This window comes from Chlorocebus sabaeus, chromosome 11 (assembly GCF_047675955.1).
Source record: "Chlorocebus sabaeus isolate Y175 chromosome 11, mChlSab1.0.hap1, whole genome shotgun sequence".
NCBI classification, from domain to species: Eukaryota; Metazoa; Chordata; class Mammalia; order Primates; family Cercopithecidae; genus Chlorocebus; species Chlorocebus sabaeus.
In genome coordinates, this window is record NC_132914.1 from 82,103,545 (window position 1) to 82,115,759 (window position 12,215).

The following is a 12,215-nucleotide window of genomic DNA, read 5'->3' on the forward strand; positions in this document are numbered from 1 at the left end:
CAATTCAACTTCCATCTCTTTCTCTGACAGCTCCATCATATATTTAGATGACTTAGAATCTTTTGAATTCTTACATGTAAAATCCATTATGCTCTCTGTCAGTATTTTACATGCTATAAGTCTTATCTATGCAATCTGATTTTAATTTTAGTGTTATTATTTTTGGAGATTTTTAATATATATTTGTATATCTCTTATAATTTCTTTTGTATCTTTTATATCCCTTAAATAAGAGTGTGATGCATTAAACTGGTACTTTAAGAATCACTTGTAAATTGGACCTATTAACTACCATTCATATTGATAAATTATTTTCTTCTCTACTTGGAGACATTACTAGTAAATCACTGTTGCTGCTGTGTATGAGAACTGGATTTAGGTTTATCATTTTCAGCTATGTACTTTTTGGATAGGAATATTGCATCTGAACTGCTCTAATTATGATTATTTGACTTGAATACAAAATTATACACAAACACTCCATGACTTTATTCTAGTGTCAGTAATTCTTGATAATGCATTACTATTAATGAATTATAACAATAAATATTTATTAACAAATGATAAAATATAATTTATATTAAAACATTCATATTATATAATATATATACAATAAAAAGTTACATAATTAAAATAAAATAAATGCATACAATCATAAATAAATAGTAATAATAGACATTAATAAAACTCCAAATACAAGACTTTCCAGTTTTCATCTCTAAACTTTCACCAAGAATAAAATAGCCTGGCTTTGTTCAATGAAAAGTCAAATACAAAAATACTCACCAGTAAGAATTTCTTTCCTCACTTTGAAAGTGTCCACAATAGGCGTGACAATCCCTTCAATGGTTCCAAACATACTGCCAAGGCCTAGATTGACCAGCATGAGGAAAAACATCACTGACCAGAAGGGAGATGCAGGGAAATGTGTCATCGCTTCTGTAAAGGCAATAAAAGCTAAGCCAGTCCCCTGAACAGCCTGCAAAATACACAAAATAGCAATATTAGTACAGAATAATAATTAAACAATGGCTCTATATATCAGTTACAATGAGGAGAAAAGAACTCTGAATAATGTCCAGGGCTGCTGGAAATAGACATGCTCACATCAGCTCTTAACCTGATGAATCATGTTGTCATTCTCAGAACCCGGATTTAATGAGATCAAGCAGATCCAAATAATGAAATTTTGTGTATAATTACTAAGCAGAGTACAAGACTGTGCTGTATATACTAACTATTTCACAAGACTCCTAGAATGAAAAATTATATTAAAGAATACATAATATGTTTGGTTTTTTTAAAGCTTATGAATATGAATAGTGACATATTATCATAGACATATAAATACATATATATATATATATAAACTATTTCTGGCTCATATACATAAAGATTTTAAAAATTTGGTTTTACCTTACCTCAAAGTGGCTCAATCAATTGTTGTAAAATATATATATACTATGAATAATAAACTTGTTTTAAGAGAAAACTGCAAATGCAAAATAAAAGGATGTGAACAGAATAAGTATATCATAAAAAGCCAATTCTTAATTTAAAAAATCTGCATCTTTACATTTTTTACTTCTGATATTCCTACCTCCCTGATTTAAAAAAAAAAAAAAAAAGTTGGGCTGGTTTTCATAATTCAGGAGACACAATGAATTTCCAGACAAAACTAGTAACAAAATGAATTAAAAGACAGATACTCCAATTGGGCAGAAAGAAATTGACTTACTTGCCAATATTAATGTTAGCTTATTTTTATCAATATCACAAATATTGAGTTGTAAAATAACAACTTACTTCGTCTAACTGTACCTATAACCAAACTTCAAGTTGATTGTGTCGTCTCATAAAGATAGATGAGAATTAAAAAAACAAAACTTTGAATAGTACATTAGTAATTAATTAAATATTTCCTTGAGAAATTCAAGGTTTTTCTATTAATGATGGCTTTACGTTTTTAATGAATAATATCCACACACGATTCTTTACGTTAGTCTCAAGTACATTTAACTATCTTAAAGCAAATAGTGACCAATTTCTCCATTATATTTCCCTTTTTGACATACAGGAGACAGTGGCAGCCAATACAAGCACATTTATTAGCGCTGACCTTTTTCTTACTTAATACAACATAGCTAAGAAAAAGAACTTGATCAGTCGGACACAGTGGCTCAGAACTGTAATCCCAGCACTTTGGGAGGCCAAGGCAGGCAGATCATGAGGTCAAGAATTCGAGACCAGCCTGGCCAACATGGTGAACCCCCTTCTTCCATCTCTATTAAAATTACAAAAATTAGTCGGATGTGGTGGTATATGCATGTAATCCCAGGTACCCGGGAGGTTGACCAGGAGAACTGCTTGAACCTGGGAGGCAGAGGATACAGTGAGCCAAGATCGCACCACTGCACTCCAGCCTGGGCGACAGAGTGAGACTCTGGCTAAAAAAACAAAAAACAAACAAACAAATAAAACAAACAAAAAAAAAACCTTGATCATGACTTGTGGAATGCAACTACTAAAATTTCTATTTTAAATATTATTCATGCATCAAAGCAATCATATGATGTATATGTAAATGAGAGCCACAATTCTAATTCTGTATTGAATATTATAGCAAGAAAGATTTCAGACTGATCATCATTCTATGATGAAAATCACTTTATATTCATATTTTAAATTATTGTGGCTCCATCAATGAAATAACTTTTTAAAATAAAGCAAATCTTTACCATTTAAGAAAACATATTCTCTAAAATTAAGAATGTAAATTCTGAAGGCCTTACAATGCCCAGGAGCTTCTCTGGGCATTTTAAGAGCTTCCTCGGGCATTTGAAGACCCTTTTCCTGAAGGGAGTCTGCTGGATAATGCATATTTCAACTGAATGATAATTATTTTATTGCTCAAACATGGCTTACTAACTTTATTTAGCTCTTCTTCAATTTGGCAGGAATTGAGATGAAGAGCAGGAAACTCTTCTTCTTTCACTTTTTGAATGATGTCGTAAACTAAATGATAATCTTCTGCAGTAACAGCTGAAAGGTTGATATGATGGGGAATAATATCCTGACTAATGTTTCCCATTTTCAAAAATTTCATGATCATCTCTGAATTTCTGAAAAATAAAACAACATACAAATGAGCACATAAGAGATCTTTGGTGTATAGTTTGTAAACGGCTGTGCCATTATAAGCTAATGAATGAGCGATGTTCCCACACACAGACATGATTAATGTTTGAGGTGATGACTATCCCAATTACCCAAATTTGACCATTATACATTGTATGTTTGTGTCCAACTATCACATGTATCTCATAAGTATGTATAGCTATCATGTATCAATGAAATTATAAATAACAAAATAAAAACTAAATAAGAAAAAAGGCAAATGGAAATTAATATTCATACTGTATAATGCATTTCTCATTTATGACATTTGCTTTGAAGCCCAGAACTGCAAACACCACCAATGTTGCCAGGACAGAAGTGAAAAAATTGATGAAGGACACCAGGACAGCATCAAAGTGGCAGTTGTTGTCTCTCTTGTTGTAGCTTGAAAAGGCAATGACACCACCAAATCCCAGACCTAAGGCAAAGAATACTTGAGTAGCAGCTTCTCTCCAGACCTTGGGCTCCAGCATTATTTCAAGCTGTTTAAAAATAAACATAATAGAATAAGCTACAAAATAATATTTCAGAATAATTAATTTTTATAGAATTTACTGTTTCAATATATTACAATGATATTTATGCAGCCAAAGGTTATTTAAATTGGGAAATAATATATTCTTAAGCATAAACAAACATCTATTTTTAGGAAACAAATAATTATGAGTAAGCAAGTTTATTAATCCTTTACACGGAGATTTTAAGTACATGGGGATTTTCCACTTACATGGTGGTTTTTAAATATTTTAAGAATATGAAAGGGAATATGAAATGAGAATATGGAGAAAAATTAGTTATCTTCAGTAATTTCCCATTATGTCTTTTTTCTTTCCATAGCAAAACAGGTCAATTACCAATAAAAGTTAAGAGTTGCTTCACTAACACTCCATGTTTTGTGTTTTCTGCTGTTAATCTAATGGTTGAAGCAGAAAACGATTATAAACTTGTTAGAGTTGAACTATTTGTACTTTGCATATTCACATATGTATTCTTCATTCATTTAAAAGTCCACTAAAAGATTTTTCTTTGAAAATACAGTAAATTCATCTATATTGTCTATAAGATACTCTTTCAGATCCAAAGTTCTGACACTGAACAGATATTAAATATTAAACAGATGTCTTAGATAATTATCACTGTATATAATCAAAACTTAAATGAAACAATTCAGATCAGCCATGTGTGGCACAGACCTCAATACATCAAAACAGTTCAGTTTGATTTCAGTAATAATAGTGTTTAAATTGGCATTTTATCTCTTTTTACCATTACAATCAAATTGCCTTTATTGAGAGCAATGTCAAACATGGCTAAGAACATGAGTTCTACAGAGAGTTTCAGATTCTGATTCTGCCATTTAGTAATTTTACAATAGTGCAACCAATGGCAAATGACGTGTCCTCTCTGAGTTTCAGCTTCTTCAACAGAAAGATCAGAATAATAAGAAGGGTACTACTTACCACGGTGCCTACCACACTCTAAAAATGCTCAGTAACCGATAACATAGACGAGCTATAGCGGCAAACACACTGAAAAGCATTTTATGTGGCTTAATTCTTTTAGTATTCACAACAACCCATGAAGTTGTTGCTACTTTTACCTGAGTCTTAGGAAGGTTATGTAACTTGCCTAAGGTTACACAACAGCTCTGAGGTAGAGATGAAATAAGAAGACAGGTAGATTCCAAAATTCATATTCTCTCAAACAATAGGATGTATTGCTTCAACTAATTTTGGTTATTAAAATCTATGAAATATGCTTATTAAACACAATCATGATTATCTTCATAATTTATGAGCAATTAACATATGCATATTGTTTACTGACCATTGCTACAACATATTCTATTAAAATACACTCAACTGTCTATTTCTATTGTGCCCACTAGATGGCAGAAAAGACCTATTTACTAAAGACCTTGCCAGCATCCCTTCCAATCTCTGACCTAAACCTCCACTCACTGTTTCAGGAGTATTTCATGTGCTTACGTACTTTCTCCCCTACACAAACAATGTAATTTTTTACAACTACTTCTCATATTGAGTATCACATCCTACAGAAATGTAATAGTCTTATCAACACTCAATGAAAAGTTAGCTGAAGGAAAATTAACATTTTAATAGTGATCCCTAGTCTAGGTAAAAAATGTTAATTCATGCTGCAGTTTTCAGTACTGGGACTATATATAATTATTATATATAAGCATTTAAATTCTAAAATATCTAGTCAAATCAAATGTTTAGAATTTTATCAGAAGCAATTGTCAGTTTAGAAAGAGAATATATTCTAGAAATTCACACAGAACTTTGGTTGTCTTGAACTCAGAAAACATTTTCTTCAATATTATACATATAAGTATTTTTGGTCATTAAGTATGGCCCATTTGTAGCAGATTTAAATTATAGTGTGGCTGAAACTCATAAATCTTAACTAGTTGTTCACAGAGAAGTTCCAAGAACTCTAAATGTTAAACAGGACATTTGAAGTAGCTGAGAAAACCAGACACCAGTGTCAGCATTTTTGCTACTACAGAATGAATACCAACTCAGAACCAGACGCACAAAGAACACAGCTTCTTTTACGCAGTATCAAGGCAGCTGCCAGGAGTGACAAAGAATTCCAGAGAAGCTAATCCCTTCTGCCCAAATCTCACAGCACAATGCTGCCTGCACATTCATCCTTCAGATAACTTTTAATTCCTAAACTAATTTTGAAATCATATCTTTAGACAATTTCATCTTTATGTCTCCCTATGATAGTATTAGCAAACTAATAATGGGGATCACCTTCATTTCAGTGAATTTTTTATATATATACACATATATATACACACACACACATATACAATCAAAAACTTGTTTCCTGTTAAATCAATATAAGAAGTTATGATTAAGTCCACAGTTATGATTAACCAGGTTAAATGTGCCTAGCATTGAGTTTGGCTCTACTAAGTTGCATGATGGATTATAAGTTCTGAGCCCTTGATGGCATCTAATGAGAATTTTCCTAAAATATATATGCATCTATAGAAGTTACAGAATTTCACAAGCTGATCACTATATTCTTCCAGAAGATACAAAACTACAAAACCTCAAAAAAATTCACTAAGAAAAGAAAACACTAATTTTCTCTGAGAGAGTATTTTAGGGTTCTTAATCTTATTTTAGGGTCCATGGATTCTAGATGATCGGTCAACCTCCAGATACACTAAGCAAATTAATATGTTCACTACTTTCTTTTGGTAAGAAAATCCTCGTCACTTTTTCAAATGGGTCCATAACACAAAAAGATTTAAAAGCACTAGAAGAAAGGGGAAAGAGTAAATGAAGACCAAAAAATTGCAGTTAAATCAGTATAAAAATTAGAAACAAATTTATTATAAAAGAGGGATTTTTGAAGTTGAAATAGTAGTGGTAGCCTCACTCTAAAATCAAAATGGGATATAGAAAATGGAGATAAATGGCTATAATTATACATTAAAAAATACTGGTTTTTCTAGACTGGTTAAAAACTATATTTTAAAAGTTTAATGTACATATATTAGAACAATTATTCCTTAAATATAACTTAGAACATTTTAACAATAAATATAAAGCTTTCATGATCATAAGCCTTAAATAGAAATACGGTACATACCTTAGGGGTAAACATGTGGCGAATTCCATCAATTGAACCATTTAAAAGGAATGCTCTGATGAGGAAGCATATAAGTACCACATATGGAAACAGAGAACTAAAATATACGATCTGCAAAGAAAAAAAAATAAAAATAAGTTAGATGCAATGACAATTATATTTTTATAGTTAAGATTTTATATGTTAGTTTCTGTACTTTGACAGTCACTGTTTCATGACAGGGTTAATAAAACTATTAATAACTTCTAAAGCCATTTTTTAAGAATGGTTTATGAGTTGTGATTTGGCCTTAAGATTCTATCTGAGATGTAATTTAAATTTAAAAGATTCTATCTCCTTTGAAAAAATCCATAAGCTATGGTGTAGCTTCAACAGTATTGATTCCTTATAGTCCATAAAACAAGAAATATTTAAGACAGAAATGAACAGGCACTAACTACCTAATGAATTCCTACTTTTTTGTTGTTGTTCTAAGTAGCAAAATAAAGTCCTATGTCTTTTTCTTTTAACCAAATTTTCATTGTGATTCTGTAAAGCTTTCAATGCAGCATTGTTCCTACGCTGTATCTTCCAGAACCCAAACAACCAAACGTGTAAAGATTTTACTTTCTGCTTCAGCAATTTTCACCATTAAACAGTTCATCAAATATTTATAATAGAAAAGGAAGTGTGCTACTCAGACAGTCACTGCCTCCTTGACATCTTCCTCTGGAGGCCTAGTAGGTCTCTAAAATGTTTCAGATCCAGAGGGAAACTTCTGAATTTCCCTCAAAGCTGTTCCCACCCGTCTCTGTTTCAGAAAATGGCCCCACCCTCCATCCCACAGGTAAAGCCAAACATCTAGAAGTGGTTCTGGACCATTCATAATATTCTCCTATCTGAATTGCTGGCTGCCCCTTGGTTTATGTCTTTCCCTGCTTAAAACACTCCAGGAATTTCTAATGCCATTGGAGTGAAGTGCTGATTCCACCCTCTGGCCTGCATAGCCTTATGCCACAGTGCCTGCCTGCCTGCCCACCACTCTTCCCATGGAGCTCTGGCCACTCAGGCCCTTGCTATCCTGTGAGTCTACCAAGCTCAGCCAGCCTTAGGGTGCAGGGCTGCACCTTCCTTCAGAAGCACCTCTTCCTTATTTGCAGATGACTTGCTCCTCCTTACTATTTTAGTCTCATCTTCGTCTTCTCCCTGAGGTCTTCCCTGACCACCCAAAATAAGGGGACGCCTCTTTCCATCCTCTCTTCTCCCATCTGCCCCTGCCAACCCTCAGTGATAGTACCTGGGTTTGTTGTTGTTCTTTAGAGTACTTAGCACTTTTGGAATTTTATTTATGTGTTTCTGTGTTTATTTTTTGTATCTTCTACCAGGGTAAAAGCTAGTGAGGGTAAAGATGTTTTCTGTTTACTACCAAATCCCACACACCTAACACAGTTGCTGACATAGTAACTCTACAATATGTATCTGTGGAAGGAAGGAATGGAAGGAGAATGGGAACAATGGAGGAAAAAGTGTCATAGCAAATGATGCCTCCGGGCAGGTAAGAGATACTGAATTCAGTAATAACTACAAACAACATTAACATAAGGCAACACAATAAGGGGCACTTTCTCTCTTTTACCCACTTAAGAATCATATTTAAACACGTGGCACACTCTAAGGAAAAAATATGGATAAAATGTCAGCATACTTTAGAACTCAATATTTTAAAACTAAATTATATTTTAACTTAATTAGTTGTAATGAACATAATTTTTTAATAATTTCAAATTGGTTTAATCCTTTTATTAATCCTTCACTAAAATTTTTTTATTTTTTAAAAAAAATCAGAATGCTTTCAGATGGATTTTTTCATTCTCCCTGCCTACTTCTGGCATTCATTAAGTTTGGCAGTCGCCTTGATCTCACTTGAATTAAAGTTATCACCTTTATGACTCTTCTTCATAAATGTTGAGGCTAGCCAGAAGTATGGATTTACTTTTGAACAATAGCTTGTTTTTACCTTTTTAAACAAAACTCAAATGTACTGCTTTATACATATTATAAATGACTTCCATTAATTCTTTTATATAAGTGAAATGAAGATTATACATTATAAAGTCTAGTTAGATTATGATTTTATCCAATAAAATATACCTTTTTAATTTTATATTTTATCTTCATATTTTTAATATAATTTCTAATTAGGTATTAAGAAAAGATTCTTCCTGTACTCATATTATTCCAGGCTAAAATATTCTAATCTATCCTTAGGATGTCCCTCTTCCTCAAATCCCGTAAACCAACTGATCACCACAACCAGCTAATTCTACCACAGAAATCTCACATCTGTCCCTTTGCTTCCCCTCTCAATAGCACAACACCTTTCAGTATGAAAACAGTTTCCTGCTCATCTTGCCTCCAGGTTCTGTTAGCTTTCCTCTGCATCCCAGAAATCCATCTTTCACACTTGCCAGAGTGATCTTTCTAAAAATCTGGTGCTGTCACTGAACTATTTAAAACCCTCAAATGTTCCACACTGTTTGCTAGGTAACAGCCCATCATTTTACAAGAGTTCACAGATCCTTCAATATCATCAACCAATTTGCATATCATCCTTCATCTTCCACAAGCTGCACAAGTTGTATGTAAAAGTCACACAGAAATACTCAGCAGTCGTTGAGCTTTGTACATGCTGTTATCTGTGCCTACACACAGTTCTCTGTGAACTTGCTGGTGAACTTCTCTTCAACCATCAAACCCTGCTCCAAAATTTACATCCCCTGTGAAGCCTTCTTCCAAATCCAGTTTAATTGCAATTGCTGACTCTACACTATCACACACTTTCTTTTTTCTTTCTTTCTTTTTTTTTTTTTTGGAGACCGAGTCTCACTCTGTCGCCGAGGGTAGAGTGCCGTGGTGTAGTCTCAGCTCACTGCAACCACTGCTTCCCGGGTTCAAGTGATTCTTTTGCCTCAGCCTCCCGAGTAGCTGGGATTACAGGCACCTGCCACTATGTCCGGCTAATTTTTTGTATTTTAGTAGAGACGGAGTTTCACTGTTTTGCCCAGGCTAGTCTCAAACTCATGAGCTCAGGCAAGCCACCTGCCTCGACCTCCAAAAGTGCTGGGATTACAGGCGTGAGCCACCGCCTGGCCACTATTACACACTTTCTATGTGCTTCTGTTACTCCACTTAGTATGTTCTAATCATCATTACAATATGTTGTACTATTGTTGTTCAATAATATAATACTAAAAAATATTGCATATTAAGATAAGACTTATAGGAATTTAAGTTTTTCTTCTTGTACACAATTCACTCATTGAATTATGCATTCCATGAGGACAGACTGTGGCCTCATAGGCATATCCATCTGTGCCTCACAAACAGCAGGTATTCAAATACATTGTTCATTGAGATAGGATTTACAGGAATTTGAGTTTTTCTTCCTGCACACAATTCCTAACATTGCAAGCTTATCTTTATTCTGCAGTATTTTGAAAATTATATTCTAATTATATGCCCAGACATTTCAATTTTCATTTATTAATTCAACAAACATTTAAATTCTTAAGAACACTGATCTATATTCAATAAAACTCTAACACAGTTTCCTAGTAAGTTATAAGAACATTTCAAGCCCACAAAATGGAGAAAAATAAGTCCATATTTCAAACATCTAACTGATATAAAGAAGGCAACACATCAGTTTTATTCCTCTGTGAGCAGGTAAGAGGACAAAATATTTCATTATTAAATTCCATGATTTAAAAAGATATGTCTTAGGAGTCAGCAGGTTACATAAATATCTGTGTCATTTTTAAACACAAATTATTTGCATCCGGTCATATGGCTCTAATCTGATTAGACCAAAATAGCCAGTTGCATAATATTATTAAAATGAGTTAAATTCAACCTACTGACTATATGTATACCAACCACTTCCTTGTTGCCATGCTTTATGTCTTGTAACTTGAAGTTATTTTATAAATGTGTTGTTTGCTGCCTCCGCCACTATAATTGAAACTCCATGAGGACAGGCACATTGTTTACCTTGTTAGCTGTATTTCCTAAACTAGATCAGTGTCTAGAATATAGTAAGTGCTTAATAAATATTTTCCCAAAATAATAAGGAATGGATGAATCATTCTCACACATTGTCCAAGAAGTACACATTTTTTAAAACTGGGAAATGATACAATGAAATATTTTCCTTTGACTGATTTTTAAGACCCCCCTGGGCCTTGACAACTGTTATGCCTGTAGAAGCAAGTACGTTAGTAAGAGAGGCTATTTTATCATTCAAAAGATTGTATAAAACATGTATAAAACATTTTCATTTTACTAAACTGTTTAAAAAATCGAAAACATAAACCATTGTTTTACATATGAAAATGTTTATTATGAATATACCTTCAGAATGTATCATTCTTTTTGAAAATTTTGTAGCCTAGTTTTAGCCCTGTCTATCATGTATTGGTTGCTTAATTTCGGCCAATTATTTATTTTTCCTGAGCTTGTCAACTTTGCAGTAAAATGGGGATAGAACACACAAATTATCTAGCTGACAGAAAGAATAAACAAGCTAATGTATGCACAGTATTTAGCATAGATATAATAGTAACAATAGAAAAGTAGTCGAAGTAGAAAATACTACCTTAGAGTTAGAAGAAAGCTTAGAGCTGCTTATTTCTATCCTCCGTATTTGAGATAGGCATCCCTTTATTAGACGCTGTAACTAGGGCACATGCCACTTCTGTCTGACCACCTCCAATGAGGCTGAGCTCTCTACTGTTGAGGCAACTGATTTCATTATTATCAAGTTTGATTCTTGAAAAGCCTTTCTTTCTTTGAAGGCTTACCAACATCACAACCTCCTTCATAATACCCAATATTTGATCATAGTTTTGCTTTCTATGGCCACACAAAGCAGCCCTATTCTTCTTTTGTTTAACTATTTGAAGACTTTGATCACAGAGCTGAAAGTTCTCATAATAAAAAGGAAAATACAAGATTTCAGTAAAATCCAGTATTGCAGATGTGGTCCAACTGATATGTGCCTACCTAGCCCAAAGGACAATGTCCCTATCATACCCTTCTTTTAATTCATGCAGTTTCCACTTAGCATTTTGCAGTATATGTATATGCATGTATGACTATGTGGTTTGACCAAGCATATCACCAGCTGACTCATTCTTCTTTTAGCTGCTAAATCCTCTAAGTTGTTTTTCCATGTACTAGCCTTAAACAATATTTCTCTCTTCAGTACTTGTGACATTGTTTATTTGGGTGCATTTTCTGTTTAGTAGGTAAACACAAAGCTTAATATTTAATTCCTCATGAAGTCATTCTTCTTATACTTAACTCATTGTTTCAGATTGAGGAATTGTGACTATTTTGGCTTCCACATCTTTGCTCACATTACC

At 33.2% G+C, this 12,215-nt stretch overlaps 1 protein-coding gene across 1 annotated transcript in view; it reads right to left on the reverse strand.

Moving 5' to 3' along the window:
• SLC6A15 (solute carrier family 6 member 15) overlaps window positions 1–12,215 on the reverse strand; it is a 52,590-nt gene that overhangs the window by 10,253 nt on the left and 30,122 nt on the right. The window contains exons 6-9 of the mRNA XM_008004158.3: window positions 6,814–6,924; window positions 3,418–3,659; window positions 2,930–3,122; window positions 787–979 (exon numbers count right to left, since the gene is read on the reverse strand). Of these exons, the coding sequence (XP_008002349.2) occupies window positions 787–979; window positions 2,930–3,122; window positions 3,418–3,659; window positions 6,814–6,924 (739 nt within the window). The remainder of the gene's footprint in view (window positions 1–786; window positions 980–2,929; window positions 3,123–3,417; window positions 3,660–6,813; window positions 6,925–12,215) is intronic.